The sequence below is a fragment of the Tenrec ecaudatus genome, chromosome 14 (genome assembly GCF_050624435.1).
Source record: "Tenrec ecaudatus isolate mTenEca1 chromosome 14, mTenEca1.hap1, whole genome shotgun sequence".
Taxonomy (NCBI): Eukaryota; Metazoa; Chordata; class Mammalia; order Afrosoricida; family Tenrecidae; genus Tenrec; species Tenrec ecaudatus.
The window spans coordinates 70,855,435-70,868,624 of record NC_134543.1 but is presented as its reverse complement, the minus strand read 5'-3'; the positions used below and the strand labels follow the sequence as shown (position 1 = coordinate 70,868,624).

Here is a 13,190-nt window from a genome sequence, read left to right as displayed (position 1 = left end):
AGTTGCTTCCATTGAGGTTGGTTGTTGATTCAAGTGCAGTGAACTCCTCAGCGATTTCGACAGCTGCCCTGTTATCATGATGCTGTTTTATCTGTACACCTGTGAGAATCGCAGCTCTGTGTGTACTGAGATGCAATCCACACTGATGGCTATATTAAGTAGGAGGCAAGGGATTAACTTCTTCCATTGCAACATGGGGAAATAAAAAACTATATATTGAGGTTGCTGGATTTGAGGAAGTTCAGAGAATTCTTACACAAGGGCTTCAAATTTCTTTAAGAAATACTAATTCAAGTCAGTTGCTTTTATCATGATCACTGGAATCCCGAAAGCTTGCAGTTTGTTTTCTTTTAAAAGTTTACAACAGCGGCTCTCTGCTCCTCCTCGTGCGACAGACAGCCGCCTCTCCCGTTCCCGTGCAGTCCCAGCCGCATCCCCGAGACACGATGGTGAAGGTCGGAGTGAACGGATTCGGCCGCATTGGGCGCCTGGTCACCAGGGCTGCTTTCAATTCTGGCAAAGTGGACGTTGTTGCCATCAATGACCCCTTCATTGATCTGAACTACATGGTCTACATGTTCCAGTATGATTCCACCCACGGCAAGTTCAAGGGCACCGTCAAGGCTGAGAATGGGAAGCTTGTTGTCAATGGGAAGGCCATCTCCATCTTCCAGGAGCGAGATCCCGCCAACATCAAGTGGGGCGAGGCCGGTGCCGAGTATGTCGTGGAGTCCACCGGTGTCTTCACCACCATGGAGAAGGCCGGGGCTCACCTGAAGGGCGGTGCCAAGAGGGTGATCATCTCTGCCCCTTCTGCCGATGCCCCCATGTTTGTGATGGGCGTGAACCACGAGAAGTACGACAACTCCCTCAAGATTGTCAGCAATGCCTCCTGCACCACCAACTGCTTAGCCCCCCTGGCCAAGGTCATCCATGACAATTTTGGCATCGTGGAAGGACTCATGACCACAGTCCACGCCATCACTGCCACCCAAAAGACCGTGGACGGCCCCTCTGGGAAACTCTGGCGCGATGGCCGTGGGGCTGCCCAGAACATCATCCCTGCATCTACTGGCGCTGCCAAGGCTGTGGGCAAGGTTATCCCGGAGCTGAATGGGAAACTGACTGGCATGGCCTTCCGTGTCCCCACCCCCAATGTGTCCGTCGTGGATCTCACCTGCCGTCTGGAGAAAGCTGCCAAGTACGATGACATCAAGAAGGTGGTGAAGCAGGCGTCCGATGGTCCCCTAAAGGGCATCCTGGGCTACACCGAGGACCAGGTGGTCTCCTGTGACTTCAACAGTGACACCCACTCTTCCACCTTTGATGCTGGGGCTGGCATTGCCCTCAATGACCACTTTGTCAAGCTCATTTCCTGGTATGACAATGAATTTGGCTACAGCAACAGGGTGGTGGACCTCATGGTCCACATAGCCTCCAAGGAGTAAGAGCACCCCTGGACCACCAGCCCCAGCAACAGCACTAGAGGAAGAGAGGCTCTCAGTTGCTGGGGAGTCTTTGCCCCCAATTCAGTCCCTTAACATACTGAGAATATAACATCGGAACCCCCTGAAGGAAGGGGAGGGGCTTAGAGAGCCCGACCTTGTTATGCACCATCAATAAAGTACACTGTACCTAAAAAAAAAAAAAAGTTTACAACAGCAGCAATTATAAGCATGACATCCATACTTTCCAACATGCATCTGCTATTTTATTGAATATAATTTTACATCTTTGCTAGGTTAGAAAAATGTTGTTAACCCCAGTTTGTACATGAGGAAAACAGTGGTGAAATTAGTAATAGTAACTTACTCAAGGTCATCAAATCTGTTAATAGGTGAGTTGTTTTAGAATTCAGTTATCTCTTGGCATTTCCTAGCATGATCATGTATTTGTGTATTCATTATAAGGATACTGTCACTTCCTGTAGCAGCCTGAGGTGATCTGCCAAAATGGTTTGCTACTCACTTAATTCAGAAAACCCCACAAAATCATGCAAATCTAGAGGGTTGAGTCTCCGGGTCCACCTTAAGGACACCCTTGAAAGTGCCCCGGCCATCAAGGGTGTGCGTATCCGGAATATTTGAAAGACGTCGCTTTGCAGAAGCAGTGTGTGCTTCTGGTGGCATTGGTAGGTGTGCCCAGGCCAAGCAGTGGGGTTGGACCCAGGGTCGATGGCCCGAAGAGAGTGCCGAGTTTTTGCTTCACGGCCTTAAAAATGCTGAAAGTAACGCTGAACTGAGGGTTTTGGTATGGACTCTCTGGTTACTGAGCACATTCAGGTGAACAAAGCCCCCAAGATGTGTCACTAGACTTACAGAGCTCATGGTTGGAGCAGTCCATCCCTGAGCTGCCCTGCCACATTGAAATGATCCTGACCGAAATGGAACACATCGTTCCTAAACCAGACGAGGAGGTTGCACAGGAGAAAAAGATCTCCCAGAAGAAAGTGAAGAAGCAAAGCTTATGGCTCAGGAATAAATTAAGCTTAAAATTAAAAAAGTTAAAAATAAGAACTAAGAAAGTGCATATGCATAAAGAGAAAGTGACTTCCAGGAAATGACTTATACAATTGTGAGGCCACAACTCCTGTCTTTGCAGGGGCTGGCACACCCTCAAACTGCGCTCAGGTGAAAGGCCAAAGACCTCTACTTGTCCCTATGTTTGCAAAGTCTGACAAATTCAAAATCTGTAGGGCGGCAGCAGGTTAGAAACCTCTGCTGGCTTATGGGGTTGGCAAATCCAAAATCTTCTGGTCGGGTCCAGGCCGAAACTTCTGTAGACTTATACCAAGAACCAGAAATCAGGGTGGAGAGACTTGCCAGAACCTTTCTTTATAGACTGTCGGTGAGCCACACTCCCAAGAAAACTTCCCCCTCAACAGATAAGTTGTTACATCCGATCACACAAAGGAAGACAACGGAGATGACTGAGAACCACAGCCTAACCAAGTTGACCATCATAGGCCCTGAGACTTCAGGTAAAAACTCCTTAGTATGATTCTCCTAAACATGTTCTCTTGTGTGTTTATTGTTTGCTAACAGAGGTTTCAGTAACTTTACTTTCTTTAATATGTAAATTGAACCAATATTCTGCCAACTAGGTTACTCCGATTCAGAGCCACCCTGTAGGACAGAGCGGAACACCTCCTTTGGGTTTCTTAACTGTAACTCTTTAAAGGAGCAGGCAGCTTCATCCTTCTCCCCGAGACGGGCTGGTGTGTTTGAACATTCGGACTTGCAATTAGCAGCCCAACACCTCCTCCACTGGGCCCCTAGGACACTTTTAAATTGAACATACAACACAGGAAAAATTGCGGTGTGCAAAAAAAGGCTGCGGTGTACAGATGACTGCTTCAAAACAATGATATATTTAATCATAGATGGGGCGTAGTTTTAATATATGCCTACTCACTTTATTTCGTGCTTGTGGTTGAGTTAGGTGCTGTTGCATCAGTTCTGATTCAGATCCGGCCTGTGTACACAGCAGGACACACTGCCCAGCGCAGAGCCACCCGCGTGCCCGCCACCGTTGCTGTGCTTGGCCCATGGTTGGCAGCCGTGGTGTGAATGGAACTCGCTGCGGATCTTGCTCTTTTTCACTAAACCTCTCTTTTACCGAGCAGGATGTCCTCGAAGAACCGGTCCATTTGGTAAATTGTCCAAAGTCTATAATTCCCACTTCTAAGGAGCTGTATGTTCATCTTCCAAGACTTGGTCATTTTTCTGTTATAGTCAACATTCTTCACCGACACCATAATTCAAATGCATCAATTTTCCTTTGGTCTTCCTTATTCATTGTTGAGCTTTGCCGTGCATATAAAGCAGTGGAAAATACCAAGGTCTGGGGCAGACACACCTTCGTCTTCCAAGTGACATCTTTGCTTCTACACATGTTACATTGGCTCGTTTGCAGTAGATTGGCTCAATGCAATACATCATTGGATAGCTTGACTGCTCCTGGGCATTGATTAGGGATCCAAGTAAAATGAAATCCTGGACAATGTCAATATTGAGTGCTTACTAAACTTAACTCTTTTTGCTCAGCGATAATAGTTTGGGTAGAATTTTTCCTCGGGATCAACATTCTATAATAGTCATCAGAATGAATAATCTAGTCTGTTCATTCTTTAAAGTATTTAGAGTTTACTATAAGAGGGGTGAAAAGACTCTTCTAAAACTTCAAGGGTGTTGGATCAATGCGGACATGATTCAAAGACTAAATCTTTGTGAGAGCAGAAAGCTTCATGGAGCTGCTGACCTTGTGCTTAGAGCTAACCACATTGCTGGTGAAAAGGGTAGGGTACTTATAAACAATGTGGTCCCAGGCTCCTTCTGACCCTGGGGAGGAGTCTAGTGGTTCAGTAGCAAGATGAAGGACGTTGTTTGCAGAATCACTGGGAATTTCTTTCCCACCTCCACCTACAACAACAGTACACTAAAGAAAGGAAGCAAAGAGGCCTGATGTGTTTTTAAATTCAGCTTCTGGGAAATCAATAAAATACCTATGTTGTATACATGTGCACCCACTATGGAAATCATTCTGGCACTATCTAAAACAAATGGAAATCGAGCTACCATATGATCCAGCAATGCCCCTACTGGGCATATACCCAGAAGAAGTAAGAAACAAACCAAGACCAGGCATCTGCCCTCCAATGTTCATCGCGGTGCAATTTACAATGGCAAAGCCCTGGAAACAATCTAAATTTCCATCAACTGATGAATGGATTAAAAAACTCATGTATACACAAAATAGAGGACTATGCAGTCCTAAAAAGCAGCAGCAAACACATGAAGCACATTGTGTCATGGGAAGAGTTGGAGGAAATTATACTAAGCAAAATTAGCCAAGCACAAAGGGACAAGTACATGAGTCCACTGAGGTAAGCGCAAAAAAGTACAATGGGCATAGAGGATAAGCTTCCTAAAGCATAAATGCCGGGTCCAGGCCAGGCACTTTGGCTGGGATCTGACCCAACTCAGGATGCGAATGGCAGGCAACTAAAAAGGAGGTGGAAAGAGAGGGGGAAGAAAGAATAAAGAAAACAAGGGTGCTGGGGAACGGGGCACTAAGACACCCATGGGGAGAGTATTGTTTATGTCTCCACAGGAAAGGGAGAGGGGAACCAGACCCCACCGCAGAGGGCAATACACTGGCATGGAGCAGAACTAGCAGAGAGGACAATGGGGCTGGGCCCCAGCCGAGCTATGCTGACCCCTTCCCATAAGAAGGCCATACAGAGGATGACGCTAAAGACAGCCTGGGAAGAGAGACAGGTCTGTCCAGACCAGGGGCGCAAACTAAAAGGGGGAGGGGGTGGAGAGAGAGAGGAATGAACCTCATCATAGCCACCACACCCCAGGGATGCCATCCCTTCTCAGAGTAGCCAGTGCATAGAGACCACAGGGCAGGCTCCCCCGTGAGATACGATGTCCCCTCAGTGACTAGTACTACAGGAGACAGCACTGGAGACATTGTGGGGAAAGTGTGCCCAGTCTGCCCCATGCACAGTGGGGTGAAACACGAAGGGAGTGCATGCAGCTGGGCAGCAAAGGGAGCAAAGTAACCAAGTCCCCAAGGAATCCTGAAAATAGACTTTTTGGGGTACAGGGCTTGGTATCTTATCAGTCTTGATTGCAAAACATACATAAGGGTAGCAGACAGACCTGGAATTATCTACTGCTTTGTTTGTTTTTCTCTCTTGTTCTGTTTTGTTTGCTTGCTCTATTATGTTTTGTTTTTTGTTGTTTTTCTTTTTCTTTGGCCCTGTGTCTATCTATATAAGATAGGCAGGATGAACAACTCCAAGGAGAAAACCAGTGGTCTGGGGGGCCTAGTAGAGGAGGGGGCAGGGCGGGGGAGTGGGGAGCCAACAAACTCAGAGATAAGGGAACAACAAGAGATCCGAGGAGGGTGCATAATGCTGGGTGGGGCTTGCTCAGGAGCAATGTATAGGGGAGGACATACTGAGAGCCAAACAGAGAGTGAGCATGAGAGTGGGATAGGAAGAAGGTGAAAAGAAATAGAGGAAAGGAGGAGGCGACAAAAGCTGTTTATAGAGGCATAGCTATAGGCATGTATATATGTAAATATATTAATTTATAAAGAAAGGGCTTGAGGTCAATGTACATATATGTTAAGCATTAAGATAGCAGATAGACTTGGGGCCTCTGCTCAAGTCCTCCCTCAACACAAGATCGCTTCGTTTGGATAACCTGGCTCTCTTTGATACTCACTTCCATGAAAGGATTGAGCCCTCAGTATCCCCTCCCTCCCCCACCCTCCCGAACCCTACATAATTTATAAATTATTTTTATTTTCATATTTTACACCATCCACTGTCACCCTTCACCCACGTTTCCGTAGTTTGTCTCCCTGGGGGGGTGGGGGGTGGGCGGCGTGTACATCTATCGTTGCAATCAGTTCTGCCTTTCTCCCCCTTCTCCCCTCGCCTTCCCCCTACACTCATGATCACTACTCTCATTACTGCTCCTGAGGGGTTCATCTGTCCTGGATTCCATGTGTGGTGAGAGCTCTTATCTGTTCCAGTGTACATGCTCGGGTCTAGCCAGATTTGTAAGATAGAACTGTAGAACTGGGGTCATGATAGTGGTGGGAGGAGGGGAGGAAGCATTAAAGGACTAGAGAAATACTGTGTGTTGGTGCCATACTGCACTCTGGCTGGCTCGTCCCTTCCTTGTGACCCTTCTATGAGGGGATAGCTAACTGTCTACAGATGGGCTTTGGGTCTCCGTTCTAACACCCCCCTCATTCACATCGAAATGGTTGTTTTGGGTTTTCTGATGCCGGGTACCTGATCCCATTAACACCTCGTGATCACAAAGGTTGGTGTGTTTCCTCTATGTGGACTTTGTTGCTTTCCTGCTAGATGGCTGTTTGTTTAACTTCAAGTCTTTAAGACTCCAGATGCTACATCTTCTAGTAGATGGGAACCATCAGCTTTCTTTACCGCATTTGCTTATGCAGCCATTTTGTCTTCAGGGATCATGTCGGAAAGGTGAATATCACAGAATTCCAGGTTATTAGAACAAAGTGTTCTTTCACTGAGGGAGGACTTGAGTAGAAGCCCAATGTCTGTCTGCTACCTTAATACTTAACCTATAAATATATGTACAAAGACCTATATTTCTATCATTATATATTAATATATTTACATATGTACCTGCCTATGTCTATACCTCTCTATGCATGTCCTGTGCCTCCTAATTTTCTTTTACTTTCCTCCTGTCCCACTATCATGTCTGACCTTCATTCAGCTCTCTGTACTTCCTCTTGGCTACATTGCATTTGATCGAACCCCACCAGGCATTCTATGCCCTCCCCTTCATAGGTTTTAGATCTCTTGTTGTTCCCTTGTTCCTGGATTTGTTGTCTGTCCCCTCTTTCCCCCCCACCTCCTCCTCTCCCTCTGTTCCCCTGGAATCATTAATCCTGTTGTTTTCTCCTTGGAGTTTTTTATCCTGCCTATCTTATGTAAACAGACAAAAAATTAGCCTATGAATAGTTCCAGGTCTGTCTGCTGACTGTTTGATTTCTTGGCTGCCTGTTCCATGGGCACTAGTTGTAGATCCAAGAAAAGTAGATTGTTAACAACTTCAATCTTTCCTCTAGTTATTACGATGTGTCTCACTGGCCCACTTGTAAGATTTATTTTTTCTTATTGAGGAACAATCCACACTGAAGGCTGCAGTTGTTGATCTTCACCAGTAAGGGTTTCAAGTCCTCTTCACTCCAGCAGCCACGGTCATATCATCTGCTTATCATGGCTTGGTATTAAGTCTCCTTCCAAAGCTGATGCCAAGTCGAATGGACTGTGTTAGGCAGAGTTGTCTAGAGAAACAAAAGCGCTGTCATTCACATATGTATAAGAAAGAACTTTATATCAAGATGATGTCCTAGTCCGGTCCAACTTAGGTCCATGGGTCCAATGCTGGCCAGAGCCCTCTTCAGGCTCCCACAGCAGCAGGTCGATGTCACAGAAGGTGAAGCGGGGAGCAGGGAGATCGCAGGCCCGGAGGGTAATGGGAGCATCGCAGAGCATGGACAGGTCCTCCGGTCAGTGGCCTATATGAGACCACCCCTGGAGGCGGACATAGACTCCAAGCAAGGAGGAAAGTGAGGGCAAGAGAGAGAGGCTCCAAGTGCTCTCTTAGCCAAGGAGGCATCATCAGCCTGTGACCTGATTGATAAGTTGGACTCTACCCCTCCACTTTCATCCAGGCAGAAGTGGACATAAAATTTAACCACCACAGGGACCTGTTGAAAGAACTGGGCTTAGGATAGAATTTAAAATTAAAAAGAAAATGGGGCCAGTTCTTCAGATGAGTGCTGTGTTTCAGAAATAACTTTAGCGACTCATTTCAACCCTTCTATCCTGGATTTTACTTTTATAGCTACAGGTAGCATCTACAAGGCCCCTACAGTGGTCTGGAGAACAAAGGCATTTCCTGGTGATTTTTAGCAGGTAATCCCTGTTTTCTGATCAATGGTAGCCCTAAGATGTCAAGTAACTCAGTGCTCACTGTAACGTCTGGGTCAGCCTGGTCTCCGAGGCGACAGCTCCTCTGTGGTCTGAGACCTTGCTGTACTCCCTGCCCTCTTCCACTGATGGATGCTTCTCTGGGTTAGGAGACACCTGAGCCACCCTGCCATCCTTGCTAATGGACCACTCCTCTCAGATGGTAGGGGTCTGCAAGACCTTCACATCACTGCAGAAATTTCAGGAAAAGATATCCGTAGAAAGCATTTTGAGTGACTCTCCTCCACTGTAAAACAAAAAATGTATTTGGGAAGGTGAGGGCCTAGCCACCAGCAGAGGATCCTGATGGACGCCCCTGGGAGATGTGTCAGACCAGCCGCTCCTCCTCAGAGGCTCTGCTCAGCAGCCTCCCAGGGAGATGAGACCTGACAGGTCTGACACGAGCAGAGAATGCAGTGGAGCCGTACTTTACAACCCAGCCTTTTGTGAGGACCTAAGAGTCATGGTCATAACATTCTGACCTAATGGGAGCATTTTATACCTTGCTACCTACGCAACCCTGATTTTCAGCTAGAGGACAATTTTTAAGATAGCACTGCTCAGGCTCCTTCAATTAATATTTACAGATGGAATAGATATCACAAGTCATCAACTTAGTGATAGTGATTTATTCGAGAATTAAAAAGAAGGGAAGGACTTAAAATCCCAGTCAAAACTACATAAGCCATACTTACATTCTTTTTGAAGATTCCTAAGGGTGGCGATTCTCCAAATCTACATAGCTAAATTCTTCTCCGATTTTAAATTTAGTTGGTGTCTGTAAGTTCCTGGAAGCTTGGGGTTTTTGCTACTGCCTTCAATGCGGCTTGGACTTCTTTCAGTACCATTGGTTCGTGATCATGTGCTACCTCTTGAAGTGGATGGGCATGGAAACTGTCACTTCACAGATTAAGGTGCATCTGGCCTAAGCCATGGTATTTCCTGACTGCCTCCTATGCATGTGGAAGGTGGGCAGTGCGTAAGGAAGCCTGAAAGGAACGGATGCATTTGAATGATGGTGCTGGTGGAGGAGACTGAAAGGACCGCGGGCCACCGAAGAGCAAGCAAATCTGTCTCGAAAGAAGGATAGTCGGAATGCTCCTTAGAAGCTCGGATGGTGCAATTTCATCTCACGCGCTTTGGACAGGTTATCAGGTGAGACCCATCCCTGGGAAAGGATAGCATGCGTGGTAAAGCAGAAAGTCAGCGAGAAGGAGAAACACACTCAAGGAAATGGACTGACCCAGTGCAGCGCTTCTCAACTTGTGGGTTGCCGCAGTCCCTCTGGGGGTCGACCATCCACCCTATTCATAACAGTAGCAAAATCGCAGTTATGAAATAGCAACGAAAGTAATTTTACGGTTGAGGAGTCAGCACAATATGAGGAACTATTTTAAGGGGTCACGGCATTAGGAATATTGAGAACCATACGGCTCCCTGTAGTTTTAACTCACAGTTATCACTTCATTGGGTCCAACTTGATCTTGGCTCCAGCAATGGGCTCAAACATCACAATTGTGAGGATGTTACAGGAACAGGAAGTGTTTGTTCTGTTGTACATTGGGTCACTGCGAGTCAGAATGGACTCAACAACACTTAACAACAGCAGCAGCAACAACACTAAGTACTTTGCTTATATTACTTCATTTATAACTTCATTAACTCACTTATAACAACTCTGTAAATTAGGTTATTTATTTAGTTACATCTTATAGATGAAGAAAATGAGAGGAAAACAGATGAGCTGAAAGTTGGACAATGAATTACAGAGACTCTACTCAGGACCATTATGGCACACGGCTCCCTGTAGTTGTAACTCACAGTTATCACTTCATTGGGTCCAAATTAATCTTGGGAGTTTTAGTTGGAGACATGCTACCAAGTTCAGATATTATTTAGTCTAATTTTTCTTATTAAAAACATCATATCTAAAAATATTTTAAGGAAGTGCAAGATAAGGAGAAAACCTTCAACTTTCTCTCTTTTAAAATTAAGAGACACTTAGAACTTTTCCATCAGAATTCTTCACAGCAGATTTTAATCCATTTTGAATCTGTTGAATTAGAAAGGAGAACATGGCATGTGAGGACATGGTGCAGAAATGGGATGTCTGGCCTCTCATGACTTTACACACTTATTTCTGAAATAAGTGTTGAAGGATGGGGCAGAGGTCAGGCACGCTTCTACCATCTAACTTCCGTTACCCTACTCTGGTGCCAACCAGTCCTCCCATGACACTTGACTTCCCTGCTGGGCTCGATCATTCATTGCCGTGCCACACAGAGCTCACACATGATGCTTACAATTATGTGGTTTATTAGAGAAGCTAACAGGTTACCAAATGTTAGAGATACAGTTCTTTTGCCCCCAATACCCCTTCACACTTCTGCTAGCAGGCATGTCTCTCTGGTCCTCAGCCTCGCCTCCACCTGGTCCCTTGACCTCTGTGCTACTTGCGTAAGTATTACAAAACTCCATTAGTGACGAGGAATGCCCAAAGGGCATCCCACTCTGCAAGCTAGCCTCTTGTCCAAAGAGCTCACCTCTACTCCCGTGGGCCAGACTGCCTGCCGGCGCTGGCCATTGCTCTCTGCTCAGCCTCTGCTCTCCCTCCCGGCTCCGTGCTGCTGCCCCCCTCGCTCACTTCAGGCGGGGGTCTCACACACATTCTTCTTTCTGAATGGTCGTGCGATTTCTGGCCTTGCTTCTGAGATGGCTCACTCTTCTATCCAGTGGAAATGGCAAAACTGACCAACGCAGACTGAGTTTGAGCCCTTTGCAGGCCCCTTACTACAAAGAGTGTCGCGACAGCAGTCAGAGAAGTAACGCCATCTCACCACAGCACAATTCTTCGCCTGTAAGGAAAGACGGCACTTATTTCTCTGCCTTCTACGCCCTCAATTCCCGCATCTTTTCTCCTCGCAAGCATATTGCATTGAAAGGTTTTTCAGGGTCTCCAAATGAAATTGTGCACGTATTAGTTATATGAGATTGGAACTTAAGAGAAACCAGGGCTGGAGATCTAAATCGGGGTGTCATCATGAAGAGGCTCTTGTGGAAGTTGTGAGATGTATTTCAGACCTCTACGGGGAATACTTAACAATTGGAAACAGAGGATTCACTCCAAGTTGGACAGACTTTATAGATTATTCTAGCCCGATCCTTCACCCAAAACTCAACTCTACCACGCAAGTCACCCAATCTTACTAATATGCGTGTGGTGGTGAGGCTTGTGGCTCTTCCCATCCATCCAGCAATGCAGCATCTTCCCGTGCCTCTCTGACACTGGCTGTCTGCTTCCGTTGCCCATCTCCTTCTGACTTTCCTGTTTCTCGGGTCCGTCCATCTGTTAAGGATCCTTATAATTAAATTGGGCTTGTTTAAATAACTTCTCTGTTTTAAGATTCTTAAATTAACCACATAAACAAAGGTCCCTGGCTTCGTATTTACAGGCTCCAGGGAACACGGAATGGTCATTTTTGTGAGGGGCCATTAGTCTGCCTACTACACCTCCGAAAGCAGCTCTCAATCCTAATAACTGGAAAGTTCTTACATTACACTACACCTACTTGTTTATATATACTCTATAGTTTCTACACATAATTTTGGCATTGTTTTCTGAAGCCAAAAACCTGACATATTCCACACGACCCTCCATTAAATGTTTGGAAATATATGATCCTTTTGTTAGACCTGCTAGATTCTGTTTCAAACTATATCTTCAGCAGTTTCATGGACCTAGTTCCAAATTCCTATTACCCTGGTTGGCCGCCTGCGAATACATCTGGTTTGTCGTCTCTTTAAGAAGATAGTATGCTGTGATGGGGCAGGGTCTCATTCTGTTGTACACGGGGCCACTGCGCGTTGGAACTGACGTGATGGCACCTACCAACAACAACATGATCTAATCAAGCAAGAGAAGATCATAGGTGGGACCCGTATGAGATTATACAGTAGACAAGTGCACATGGGCTTACTTGTGCTTATTTACCAATCTATAATGAACAATTTAATATTTTTACCACATCAAAGGTGTTGCTTCTGGGTATGGTTGGCATATGTCTCTCTCCCAAACACATAGCACTTTGTTATCGAACCAAAGACTCTTTTCAGCTTTACAATCCTTGACGGGAATAGAGTACTCAATGAAAAAGGATGGTGGGTAGACTTACCTGTGCTTACCAATGAATCTGTCTAAAACAATTTTGCATAGTTTTCACCCAAATCTGTGCTTACCTTGCTTAATGGATAATCTTCCCCTTACTGAATAATCTGGTAGGCCCAAGATTCCTTTAGTTCTAAGCATTGAGTTTTAAGCTATGAAGTCCTAGTCTAATAAAACTCTCTCTTGTGAAAGACATAATTATCTGAACTATACTTGTACAATTGATTTTTTTTTAATCTTTTTTTTTTTGCATGATGCCTTATACCTGGTCCCTTGGGCACCTCGTGATCGCACTGGCTGGTGTGCTTCTTCCATGTGGGCTTATTTGCTTCTGAGCTAGATGGCCGCTTGTTCACCTTCAAGCCTTTAAGACCCCAGACACTATCTCTTTTGATAGCCGGGCACCATCAGCTTTCTTCACCACATTTGCTTATGCACCCATTTGTCTTCAGTGATCCTATCATGGAGGTGTGCAGTCAATGA

The 13,190-nt window shown here is 45.7% G+C and overlaps 1 protein-coding gene across 1 annotated transcript; it reads left to right on the top strand.

Moving 5' to 3' along the window:
• The first annotated feature begins 370 nt into the window (after nt 1-370).
• On the top strand, nt 371-1,651 carry LOC142425816 (glyceraldehyde-3-phosphate dehydrogenase-like). Its single transcript, XM_075531217.1, has one exon. It carries the CDS (start codon nt 447-449, stop codon nt 1,446-1,448), a length of 1,002 nt encoding a protein of 333 aa, XP_075387332.1. The 5' UTR covers nt 371-446; the 3' UTR covers nt 1,449-1,651.
• Nucleotides 1,652-13,190: the final 11,539 nt, after the last annotated feature.